The 13,855-nt window shown below is 39.7% G+C and overlaps 1 protein-coding gene across 1 annotated transcript in view; it reads right to left on the bottom strand.

Annotated features, from left to right (window-relative positions):
* Positions 1-3,506: 3,506 nt before the first annotated feature.
* The window catches only part of ube2h (ubiquitin-conjugating enzyme E2H (UBC8 homolog, yeast)), a 77,596-nt gene continuing 67,247 nt past the window's right edge, over positions 3,507-13,855 (bottom strand). Inside the window, 5 exon segments of the mRNA XM_055653353.1 lie at positions 3,507-4,514; positions 7,595-7,661; positions 7,663-7,724; positions 11,002-11,054; positions 13,335-13,374. Coding sequence (XP_055509328.1) covers positions 4,390-4,514; positions 7,595-7,661; positions 7,663-7,724; positions 11,002-11,054; positions 13,335-13,374 — 347 coding nt within the window. The 3' untranslated portion in view covers positions 3,507-4,389.

Raw genomic sequence — 13,855 nt, 5'->3', positions numbered from 1 at the left:
TGGGCCAGAGTCAGCCAGTAGGCTATTTCAGCACCGATTTGTTGATATACCATTAATCTTTAAACTACGACCTAATGCAAATATAAAAGGTTACTCTCATAGTTGTACCATATATTAGAACAAGTTGAAATTGAATAGTCCAATTCTTCTTTACGGTGATGATGCGCCTAGATTTTCAAAATCTCACAGAACAAAGTTAGCCATGGAGCCATAAAGCCACACCAATAGCCCTTTAGCCCATTAAATCGGCACTGACCAGAATCTGGGTTCTCCTAATGAAACCAAGATGTACAAGATGTGCGCAGTAAGTAACCTGTTTAAACAGTGTGTTTAGATTGCTCAACTGTTTTAACAGCATCTTCTGCAAAAGTAGGCATTCCCAGGGGTGGGGTAGGTAACACAATCTTGGTTAAAGAAGCAGGTTTAAGGAGCATTTTAAAGTGAGAACAAGCATAGGAAAGTGGACAAATAAACCAATTCATTTCAATTCAGCCAAAACACAATAAAATGCTCCTTGAAAAATTAATAACAGTATATATTTAACCAATTCCCAAAACTATTTATATTTGACTGAATTGTATATTACAATACTTGGCATTTGACCTCCAGTATTTCTTACCAGGGCAGCCTAAAAAAAAACTGAAATAAAAGTGGTGTCTGAAACACTCGTTGATTAGGCAGCATCTGCAGAAAGGGGAATGTAGGATTAATGCTTCATTAGATAATTTTTTACTCAATCTATCACATTCACACAGTTTTCAAAGTGTTTTACATGCCATGAATAGCTATCGTTCAGATATCTGGAAAAATGCAGCATCCAGTGTTCATGTAACAATAACTCACAATCAGTAGAAGACAATATATTTTTGTGGCATTGGTTGAGGAGGAATGCTGGTGGAATAATGGGCGACCTCACCCTTATGAAAGTTGTATCCTTAATTGTCTCCTGAACCATTAGTGGCCTTAACAATGGTGTAGAAGAACTAAATCCAAACATGCTACTTCCGTGCCAATCTCCAGACACTAAAGTTCTTGCATTAAGGTTCCATTGCAACACATATTTGGAGTGCTGTGCAGAACACACTAGCTGATGAAAACACCAAATAATCTTCTACTTTATCCAGCCAAAATCTATCTATTTTATCCAGCCAAAAAAGTAAGTTGCATGTCAGTATATTGATTAAACAGATTCTCTATTTTTCTCATTCCCTGTATTATTATAGATAGAACAATGCAGCAAAAGAACAAGCCCTTCGGTTCCACAATGTCTGTGCCAAACATATGCCAAGACCATGTGTAAGAAAGAACTGCAGATGCTGATTTAAATCAAAGGTAGACACAAAATGCTGGAGTAACTCAGGGGGACAGGCAGCATCTCTGGAGAGAAGGAATGGGTGGCGTTTCAGGTCGAGACCCTTCTTCAGTCTGGACTTCTTCAGTCCTTAAACTTCTTCAGTCTGAAGAAGGGTCTGGACCCGAAACGTCACCCATTCCCTCTCTCCGGAGATGTTGCCTGTCCCGCTGAGATACTCCATATGCCTATTCAAAATGTTCTGAAATGTCACTATCGTATCTGGCTACAGCACGTTCCTGGCACTCACCACCGACTGTGCAAAAAACTTGCCCCACTTCACTCCTTGAACGTTGCTCCTCTCACCTTAAAGCTATGCTCTCTAATATTTGATTTCTCCATTCTGGGAAAAAGGTTCTGACTGTCCTATGTATGCCTCTCATAATTTGATACACTTTATGCAATCTTTCCTCAACCTCTGGCATTCCAGAGAAAACAATCCAACTGTACAACTGCTCCCTGTAGCTAATACTTCCAATCCAGGCATCATCCTGGTAAACCTGTTTAAGAAGGAACTGCAGATGCTGGAAAATCGTAGGTACACAAAAAAGCTGGAGAAACTCAGCGAGTGCAGCAGCATCTATGGAGCGAAGGAAATAGGCTGGTAAATCTTCTCTGAGCCCTTTCCAAAGCATCCACATCCTTCCAGGGTTGACCAGAACTGCACACAGTACTCTAAATGTGTGTAGTTCCCATAAAGCTGTATTATGACTTCCTGACTGTTATATTCAATCCCTTGACATATGAAAGCAAGCATTCCATATGCTTTCTTTACCGCTCTATCTACCCATGTTGCCACTCAGGGAATTATCGGCTTGCACCTCAAGATCCCTCTGTACACCAATGATGCAGATAAACAATCCTCAAACTCAAGAGAGTGAAGTCTTTCATTCTGAAAGCAAGCTGCATCACAATAGTCTAGATATACTTACCAGTCAGGCAGAAATCAAAGATCTTAGTGCTTATTCGTTAAGGAAGACAAACAACTCAAATTTACCTCACTCTATCACTTTGCGTTCATCTCACAACAACTAACTCAGAAATGAAGTAAAGCGGTTGGTTTGTGACCTAGAGGCACCCAAAATAAAAAGTTCCAGGCTAATGCTCATCGCAATAGAAATACTTGATGTAGGATCTGTGCAACCAGAGAACAGTACACTTTTACACATGATGCTTAAAAAAACCCAGCCAGCTAAAATACACGTCCCACTAAGAGTCTGAACTTGGTTTCTTCTCTTGGTCAATGGTAACATATCCAATCTCACTGTCACTGCTGGAATTGCACAACAGCACAAGAGAGATCCCAATTTGATGTTAAGTTTCCCTGCACCACAAATCCATAATCTTTTTACATACTTCTAAACCAGTCAAAACATAGAAAATGTGAGATGTCAACAAACAACTTTCCTTTAACAATTAAATCTTACAAAGAGTTCATTTGGAAAATTAGGTTCCAATACATTGTCACATGGTAAGCAAGCAAACTGTGGAATATACTTGTATCCGACTGATGAACTGGGAAAGTGTGAAGTGTACTGGACAAGATACAAACCTTTCACTTGGGAATGTAAATCCACGTCAACTTGGTTTCAAAGTCACCTCAGCCTCAGAAAGTGAAGCTGGTTCAGCTGCAGCATTCCACTGCACAAATGTTTCTGCTTTCAATCACGAGATGGCTAAGTTGTAAATTGTGAAGATATTAACAATGATGCACAGTTCCAATGATGTGATGCCTCAATAGGATCATCAAACAGCTCAAAACATGAACATATGCTGCATTTACTTCATGGAAAGGGAAAATATCAATGGAAGGCGACAGCTATGTGGAATGAGAAGAAGACGTGTATTCCAAAGAGCAGGCAAATTGGGTGAAATGATTCCTCAAGAGCTGAATGAGACTACAGTTGAGGATGGCGTTTCAGAAGTAGGGGTTGTAAAAGGATAATTACCCTGATTTAGAATACGTTCAATTTCCCTGTATTCCATCCACACATCAGAGACCAAGGGATATGGAAGAGGGAAGGTGGCTGGAAATGAATATACGCCATGAACGAGAAGGTATCAATCTTCCCTTGTAGTATTACAGAATTTACAACTACTGGCACAAAATTCTACACCAGGGTAAAAACTATTACAATCAATTCCAAATCAACTATTGTAACAATGAAAATATACATTTTTTTATTTTGAAATCACCAGCGAGCATACTAACTAACCCTAAATAAGTCAAACAGGTATAAGTCAGCACATAGCAATAGGCATTTAAAAAAAAAATCTATATAGCAAGATAGGGTGCTGGCAAGTATTCCCCCAATAATAATACAACGTGCTAATTAGAGTAATCAAGTTCACCACTACCTAGTAATTACTTAATACTATCCTTCAGGTTAAAGCCACAAACACTAGGTTTTTTTTATAATTAAATCTGCTTTACGAACCAAAGTCCTAAACAAGTTGTATTCTTCCATATCATGCCACAATTAAAATAAAAAGGATGTTGTAATCTGTACGTCCAATTTTATTCACGAGGAAAAAATAGAAACAAAAAACATGCAGAGCAAATAATATTAGTTTTTCTTCTGCCTAGTAAACCTTCCATTGTGCTTCGATTTTACTGAAACTTTCTGTTCTCTCTAGCGCTGCTGTTCTGGTCAAGATACGGACAGGGCAAACGGTTGTTCTTGCTTGGTTGTTATTCTGCTCTCACCAATCCGTCGCTCTCCTTTTCTTGCTCTTTTTCCATTTGGGGCCAAAATATTTATGAGTTAGGAATACCAAGGTTATGTGATAACATGCATTTGGGCCTCACATAGCTACCATTGGAATGTGGGGTAAGATGCACCTCAAGTTGGAGCAATGACCAAGGAGAGAAAAAAAAAATCCAGGGCGATAATATACCAATGCTATCCATAAAAACCTGGTTTTAGTAATAAAAAAAAAAAATTGCTTTTTTGTTTTTAAATATGAATATTATAGTCTGCTTTTCAATGGTTAGGAAATTATATAGTCTGTCTCTTAGAAAGAGGTTGGTGACACTACTACAATTCCATATCCTGGGCCTCATCTTCGGAGAAGTCAGACATGGAACTCTCTGATGAACTTTCGCCAGCTCCTTCTTCTTGTTCCTTTAGTGCCTCCTCTGTTGCATATTTCTGGATGTATTCTATGCAAGGATTAGGATGAAGGTAGGAAGAAAATAAAATAAAAAAAACAAAATCAGCGAATGGCTTCTAGAATCAATCACATTTCTCAATGTTGAATGTAATATTAGGGCAAAGCAACAAAAGCAAGAACACAGTGCTACAATAAAATAAATGGTCTGTGAATTTTGAATTGTGGTCTTGACCCAAAATGTCACCTATTCCTTTTCTTCAGAGATGCTGTCTGACCCGCTGTCTACTCCAGCTTTTTGTGTCTATCTTTGAATTGTGGTGTTGATGGTCATCAGCACCAGCACTCTGTCAGAAAGTACTAAAACTCTCTCACTTCTCCTGGGCTCAATATGAAAGATCTGTGCATGAAATGCTGCACTGTACATTACATCCACAAACCACAGGCCAACTTGATTCCTCAACCTCTCAGGTAAGGGTCCTTCTTGCTATTTACTTGACAGGATGATTTCACAAAATTAAAAATGAAACGACCAAGGAACGAGAGGGTTGGTAGACTTGTAGAAATAAAAATAGTTGTCAGATTACACTCCAGGTAGGTTCAACAACTACACATTTTAAGTGGGACAACTGCAAAGGAAGAAATTAAGTTTGAGGATGTTTTGATTTTTTGAGATATGGGCCTGTCCCACTTAGGCTATTTTGTAGGCGACTAGGCTGTCGTAACATGTATGGTCACGGGGGTGTCACCTGTATGGTCGTGAGTAGTCGTCTCAGTCGCCCAAAGAGTCGTAGCGTCTTTCTGGTCACCGCTGGATTTTCAACGTGTTGAAAACATTTTGGAGACAGTGAGTTTGACGCCTTTGAGCGTAGCTTGATTTCTCCTGACGTAGGTGCTGTTATAGTTTCTCACCAGGTTAACGTAGGTTGTCACCAGTGCTGACTTTGTTTTTTTATGTTAAAGTAATGATTCTATTTTTAATTTTATGTCAAAAGGGATTCCAGTCGCCGGTTTTTCGGCGACCTGCTACGACTGTGACAGTCGCCGGAAGTCGCCTAAAAATAGCCTAAGTGGGACAGGCCCTTTATTTATTTGTAAGTGCAATTTTTGTTGTTCTTGCATTTTTCTTTTCAATAATATGTTCAAGTTTCAGTTTTTAGGATTATTCATTCTTAAACATTGGAGTGGCTGTGTATATCCTAGTCTTTTAGTTCCCCAAAATATATAGTCACAGACTTTTTAGGATTAAATCCGATTTGACATTTTCTGTCTGCCCATTTTACCAACAGGCCAATTTTATTCTCTAAACAAAGACGACCCCTCCTCACTATGCACTACACCCCAATTTTCATATATTCCGCCAACTTATACCTCCTACATTCACATCCAGATTGTTAATGTAAATAAAGAGCCAAGTCCCAGCACCAATTACTGCAGTATACCACTCACTATTCCCAGGTTTTGCACAAACAACCCTTCATCGGGCGACAGATAGCACAATGGGCTAAGAGTTCGGCTGGCGACCGGAAGGTAGCCGGTTCAAATCCTGCTTGGAGTGCATACTGTCGTTGTGTCCTTGGGCAAGACACTTCACCCACCTTTGCCTGTAATGGAATGTACGGCGGCAGGCGCGGGCACACCGCGACGCCCTGTGTCTCCCTTTCAAGGGAGATGCTAAAAAATGCATTTCGTTGTCTCTGTACTGTACACTGACAATGACAATAAATTGAATCATTTCATTTCATTTCATTTCAATCATCATTTCAATCATCATCTCTGCTCCTTGTCAAAAGAATTTCAGATCAGCCTTTTTACACTCTATCCACTTGGCCTCATTTTAAGAACCTTTTAGAATATTCTCTTTCCTTACTGAAGACTCCTTGATTACTAAAGCAATGCCACGTCTTTCATGTCTCTTCCCCCGCTAACCTCCCAATTCTCCAAGGAAGATTCTAAATCCTGTACCATTGATTGGCCAGTGTTGCCCATTCTTCAAACACATCTCAGAAAGCAATTATGTTATAGTCCCATTTATTAAATTACTGCCTTCAGTTAATCAACCTTACTTGTCAGACTCTTTGTATTAAAAGAGATGCAGTCCAACCTTGCATTCCTAGAGACCTGGTTTTCCTTCCACATTTGTCTGCTCCTCAGCCCCAAAGTGGGCCTACCTGCATCACATTCGCCTTCAGAATTAGTTTAAATTCTTCTCAACACTTCCAGCAATTTCCCCCCATCCTCCGCGAGAGAATTTCTCTGCTTGGTGTGACTTGTCCAGTTTGTATATTCCCATCTTTCCCAGACATATTACTAGCGAAGTCCTCTCTCCTCCATGACCTCTTCAGTCATTTGAGCTACCCTCCTATTTCTATGCTCACTAAATGCAATTCAGAAATAAACCAGATAATCCAGGTTATTCCTGTTTAATGTTTTTGATGGGAATCCTGTCCCACTTTCACGACCTCTGCCGAGTTTGCCCTTGACTCATACTTGCAGCATGGTCGTCACGAGGTCGTAATGGTGGTCGTAGGTACTCGTGGCATCAAGTAGGTTGGGGCGCTTTTCTAGCCTGATGAAAAATGTCCACGAGTAAAAAAGATCATGAATTAGGTCGTGAAAGTGGGACAGGCCCTTAACTCTCTTTTAAATATATCCAGTAAATTGGCCTCCACTGCCTTCTGTGGCACAGAATTGCAGATTCACAGTCCCACCATCCCTGGAATGAACCTGGTGAACCTATGCTGCCCTCCCTCAATAGCAAGAATGTCCTTCCTCAAAGTAGGACCAAAACTGCACACAATACTCCAGGTGTGGTCTCACCAGGGTCCTGTACAAATCCTTGCTCCTATACTCAAATCCTCTCGCTATGCAGGCCAAAGTGCCATTTGCTTTCTTCACTGCCTGCTGTACCTGCATGCTTACTTTCAGTGACAAGGACACCCAGGTCTCGTTGCACCTCCCCTTTTCCTAATATGACACCATTCAGATAATAACCTGAATAATATGATTAGAGTGCTTGCTTGCCACACAGGATTCACCTGAACCAACAACCATCATTGTTTTATTTTAGACCAGTAAATTACATTTTAAATCATTTTTATGTTATTAAATATAATTGTAAAGCATCCTTACCTTTTATTTTCTGTTTGTATTCTTCTGGTCGATGGAGATACATAGCTGCAGCATCACCGTTTAGAGGGATCAATTGGATTTGGATAGGCCAGAAGCTGGGGGAGGAACGACTCAAATATGTTGGTGAGATCTGCAGGGAAAATACAAGTTCCCGGTTACTCCATTTTCAATGCCAGAACTATTGTAATGCATCAAAAATGACCCAGATGCAAGTGTGTTGATAAACAACTGTTAGGCAAAATGAAAGTTGGGGAAAGAGCTAATACAAAGCCCAGGAACAGATGTTTGGCAAGCAAAATATCCAAAGAATACCTGTCCAAGAATTCACAAACTAAAACACACTCACACCCTATGCGCTCCTTTCTCTCTCTCTTTCTGGTTCTCTTCCCTCTACCCCCATTTCATTCTTCTTCCCCACCTGGTAACATCTGCCTATCACTCCAACATACACTCTAGTTATCCTATCTGCTTTCCCAATGGTTCCATCTCTGCATCATTGACTCCACTTACCACTCTCTTTCCTTACCAGATTCAGCATATGTAGCCTCATGCTCCAACTTACCACCTTCCATCCAGTCTCAATAACCACCCTCCCCCCCCCCCCCCAACTAATTCCACCTGTCCATCAACTCCTCCTCACCTTGTTCCATCTACTGCCTGCCTGCCAGCCCCTGCCTCACTTCTCCTGCATGCCACTTTACATTGGCCAGCTCCCCTCTACACTCATTTTTGATGCAGAAACTCGATCGGTAACATTGACTCTCCCTTTATCGCCACAGATTCTGCTTGACCCAACGCGTTCCCGCAGTAGTTTGATTTTTGCTCCAGATTCAGCATCTGCATTCTCGTGATGATACCCATGTGTGTAAAAAAGACACTGCTGATCCCAGAAATCTAGGAAGAAAAATGCTGGAAATATTCAGGTCAGGCTGCGCCTGTGTGAAGAGAAGCAGAGTTAACATTTCAGGTCAGAGATCTTTGTCAGAACTGTTCTGACGAATGGTCTTTACCCTGAAACTTTAACTCTGTTTCTCTTCCCACAGATGCAGCCTGACCAGTCAAGTATTTCCAGCAGTTTCTGTTTTTAAAACAAATATGCATAGAGGTCAAAGTCAAAGTCCCTATTGTTGGACAAAGTGACTTCAATTAATCCAGGGAATTTAGACTAGTTAAAAAGTTTTAGTAACCCTACATACAGATATCCATCCAAATCCAAAAATAATGGTCCCAGATGGGATATCCTGTACAGGTAGAAAACATTTACTAAATCCACAAAACAAATCATTAATATCATCTCATTGAAATTCCCAATACTGCAAAATTGATAAAAAGTGGATTCTGAATAGTCAAAAATTAGAAGCAGTCTTTTTCCAGTTCTCCAAACACAAAGCAGCTTAATAAGCACAAACAAAAAAATACTTTGTACATTCCACAAGCAAATACAGGTTTTGATATCAGTTCGAAATGAATTTTGCAAATTGCATCAGTCATTCCAAATGGCGCATTGCCTCGGGGTAATCTGAATCAGGTTGGAAAGGATCCTGATGTCCAGTGACCACATCCACTTCCTGGCTAATTATTAGAAGTATTATGGAAACACTGGTATTATGTTATTTAAGGAAAGAGCTTTAGAAACTGTGCTAACAGAGCTGGGCATGGCAATGAGGATTTTCTTCATCAGTAATGATGTAGGAAATATGGGCAATACTGGCAGCATTTAGTGTCCATCCCTAATTGACTGAGATGGTGATGGTGAAGTCACTTTTGTGAACCACAGCAACCGTCTGAAAAAAATACTTCTAGAATTTTTGGAATTAATGTTTCTGGAATTGAACTCAGTGATAAACCCATGTCACACATTTCCAAGTCTAAAAGCTGAAAGACTTGTAGGTGAAACTGTGGATAGTGTAATTCCATGTGCCAGTCATCTTCAAAGTAGCGGTTGCAGATTTGGGAGCTGTTGAGGAACGGACCTTTGCAAGTAGTTGTGGTTCATTTTAGAGTTGGTAGATACAGTAGACAAGCATCTACAGTAGATTCAGGCCGATAGATATTCTGCCAATTGGTGGATTGTTCTGTCACATCAAGTTGGTGGATTGTTCTGTCATATCCTTATTGGAGTTGCACTCATCCAGGAAAATGGAGCATTTTCTCCATCACACTACTGACTTTAATGCTTTATAGATAAAGAACCATTGAACCATAGATAAAGGCCATGGATAATTGGGAAATAGCAATGTGAAAGTTATTTGCCAAATGACATCTAGCTTCTGACCTATTCCTGTATCAACAGCATTTAAGCAGCTGACAGTGTTTCTGATCAAAGGTTATCACTCTAGAATTCCAAATACCCATGGTAAATGATTAGCTCATTTCCGGCTGGAGATCTTTTTTTACCACTTATGTTATACAAATGAACATGCTAGAATGCTGTCAGCTTTTGCTGCTTAATTTTTGAGTTAGGAATGACACCTGATCAACTAGTAGCTTAATTAGTGACTGTAAATACAGAGAATCAGTGAGTCATAATAGGTGTGAGAGAATATAGATTACAGGGAAAAAAGTGTGGGAAAGGGTTTGATACGATCATCCGGAGTACAAGCACATACTAATGACCCAGAGAACAGCATTCAGTGTCTTTATTTATGCCCCTGTCCCACTTAGGAAACCTGAATGGAAACTTCTGGAGACTTTGCGCCCCACCCAAGGTTTCCGTGCGGTTCCCGGAGGTTGCAGGTAGTGGAAGCAGGTAGGGAGACTGACAAAAACCTCCGTCAACCCCTAAATTCACTTTGATATCTATTTCCTATCGTCCCAATTTACAATAGGTTTTGCTACTTATTTTATCCTCTCAGAAAAGCTACATCAGTCTACAGTCTCACAGATATTCGATATTTTGTGGCACTTTACTCAACTAGTTAAAAGTGCAAGAGACCGAACACCGCCAACAGGCCATTCAACCACAAGGATAACACAATGACCTCCATTTGTTCTTCTCAAATCTACACTGATCTACCCACTATCCCAACATCAAATGGAATTTTATACTTCAATAGGTGTCTGGATAAAAATTATATCACTGATCATTGTCTACTTCAGAACAGATCAACTGTGGACAGTTTAAGTCAATTCTTGTTTAATTATGTTACTGTTTAATTTACAGCATCTCGAAAAGTTGACTAGATAACAAGCGAGAATTTCAATTGCTTTCAAGGTATTCGCATTGATCCCAATTTGGTGAAGGCAAGAATCACTTCACTTAATGTAGTGTTATACTGGACTCCCAGTTCAAAGATTACATTAACTGTGTTGTACATTCCGTGGATGTACATGGCACTATCAAGGGAAGCATGTATTGGCCATCTCTTATTTAAACATATTATTCAAAAACATTTTCAAATACTTACCATAAAGGGCCGTCCATGTCTGATTAATTACATCTAGGCATACGGTTCCTGACCTGGAGAAAGTAAACATTTGAAGCAAGTTAGGGTTCAATAACAATGTCTTGCAACCCACGGCACCGTCCAAAACCAAGGTCTACAGTGACTAAAGCAAGAAAAATCATATTAAGGGGCAAAAAAATAGACTGAAACTAGTGATAAAGGAGGGACGGTTTTTAGGAGGAGAGTTAAACTGATCTAGAATAATATGTACAACAGGCAGCATGAAAAAGTTGTTAAAACTCAGACAAATTGCAACAATCAATCTGTTACAATAACAAGGAAGAAATCCCTATATAGCTTCATTAGTTATTTTTGTTATCAATGCACAATTAAAAATTCACCCTTTTAATCTCTGTTCATTGTTTCTTAATATCTGACTACCGTTCACATTTCTGCAACCATTTTTAGTGCACAGTTCATGCAGCCTCTCCCATCTTGAAAGGTTAGAAAACAAAATGATACAAGACATCAATCAAGACAAAACAAGAACAGCCTAATTTTGGAATGGTAAATAAGTAATGGCCTTGATAAATAAAAGGATCTGGAAAAAAAAAGATTAAAACAACATTTTTTATAGCCAAGCTTTTCACAAGTTTTGTGGAAAAACCTTGAAGAAAGTTGATATACTAGTGAAAGCACTTTCCCCTTAAATCTGCAGACAATGAGATTGAAGTCTCACAAATCTATAAAGTCCCAATACCCACCATAACGGAACATCTCAGGTCTCGGGCATTTCGATGCAGTTACAAAATGGGTCATTTAAAAAAAAAAAGGCAAAGCCAGTGAAGGTTGTAATGCATTGAGGAAACGGTTGCAAGACCTTCTGCTAAACAAAGGAAAACTATTGGAAGTTATCTTGTACAAGTACACCAATAGAAAATGTTTGGAGGGATATGGACCAAACGCAGCCAGGTAGGTGGGACTTGTTAGATGGGCATCTTGGTCAGCATAGGCAGGTTCGGTTGAAGGGCCTGTTTCCATGCTGTATGACTATGACTCTAAATCATGAGAGTCATCTTTCTGACATGGGATTTTCTTTATTTTATATTATACCATGAAGTTGCAGAGTTTAAACTCCACGCGATCATGATTGGCCTACATTTTGTTTCCATGCAAAGCATTTAAAAAGATTGATGAAATTGAAAGCACTTGAAAAGATATGAACAGTCTTGCTCACATAGATCGCCACACGTGTGTACAAGTCATGCCACAACTAAGATTCACTAGAAAGCAAGTCGAATCCCATAAAGAATCCAATTCATAGAAACATAGAAAATAGGTGCAGGGGTAGGCCATTTGGCCCTTCGAGCCTGCACCGCCATTCAATATGATCATGGCTGATCATCCAACTCAGTATCCTGTACCTGCCTTCTCTCCATACCCCCTGATCCCTTTAGCCACAAGGGCCACATTTAACTCCCTCTTATATATAGCCAATGAACTGGCCTCAACTACCTTCTGTGACAGAGAATTCCAGAGATTCATCACTCTCTGAGGGAAAATGTTTTTCTCATCTCAGTCCTAAAAGATTTCCCCTTTATCCTTAAGCTGTGACCCCTTGTTCTGGACTTCCCCAACATCGGGAACAATCTTCCTGCATCTAGCCTGTCCAACCCCTTAAGAATTTTGTAAGTTTCTAAAAGATCCCCCCTCAATCTTCTAAAATCTAGCGAGTACAAGCTGAGTCTATCTAGTCTTTCTTCATATGAAAGTCCTGACATCCCAGGAATCAGTCTGATGAACCTTCTCTGTACTCCCTCTATGGCAAGAATGTCCTTCCTCAGATTAGGAGACCAGAACTGTACGCAATACTCCAGGTGTGGTCTCACCAAGACCCTGTACAACTGCAGTAGAACCTCCCTGCTCCTATACTCAAATCCTTTTGCTATTCTGACTAGACTGATACATTGAGCTTTGGATGAGATTTTAGACAAGATTCTACACTTGCAACAGAAATACTACAAGTTAATGAAGCCCACAATGAACGCTACTGTCATGGATAGCAGACACAGGGGAGATGCCTTCATACTTAGCACCATGTAGCACACTTTCTTGACCATACACAGTAGCCAGTTTTTCTAGATACACACAATTAAATTTAATTTTAGCGCTTTAAACATTTGTTAATGGGTCCAATTCTCCTTGGTTATCAGCAACCAAGGAAATATAACATCCCCTCAATCCAAACCAATAACTTTATCAAAAGGATTCTTCAGTGTTTTATCCATTTCAATCTTTCTCCCTTCTCATCTTAATGTTTCCTTAGCTGCTACTGAAAGTAAACTGTCACTTACGCTTCATCGATGTTTGGATGGAAAATTTTATTCATGAATCCTGTAAACAAGCATCGAAAAGTCAATTAGTACTCAGAAATGGAAAGAAAAACAGCAATATGGATAAAGTGAAAGCATAAGCTATTTTTAGTCTAACGATGTTTTGGGTTGTGGAGAGGGTGCTGGGGGAAGTGGAGATGGACAACTTATTTCAGAAATAAAAATGATCTCCACGGTGTGCGGCTCTATACCTGCAGCATTTCCCATTTACATTAACACCAATACAATACTCCAAGGACAAATATTTTACACCATGATCTTAATGGAGTTGTCCGTTGTTGCTGTATTATGATAGTTTGACTCAGAAACACCTCGTCAAAAATATACATTATAAACTTTGCACAATTAGCATGATTGATTCACTCAAAGTATTTTTGGTTTAGTCCTGACAGCAATAAATTCATATAGTAAAAATGTGTATGGGGTACACCTGGAGAGATTCAGAGACAGAGACGGCGGAGAGAGAGCGAGAGAGAGCGTGA

The sequence above is a fragment of the Leucoraja erinacea genome, chromosome 22, assembly GCF_028641065.1.
Source record: "Leucoraja erinacea ecotype New England chromosome 22, Leri_hhj_1, whole genome shotgun sequence".
Taxonomy (NCBI): Eukaryota; Metazoa; Chordata; class Chondrichthyes; order Rajiformes; family Rajidae; genus Leucoraja; species Leucoraja erinaceus.
Note: the sequence above shows the minus strand (reverse complement) of the source record. Positions and strands in the feature narration are given on the sequence as shown.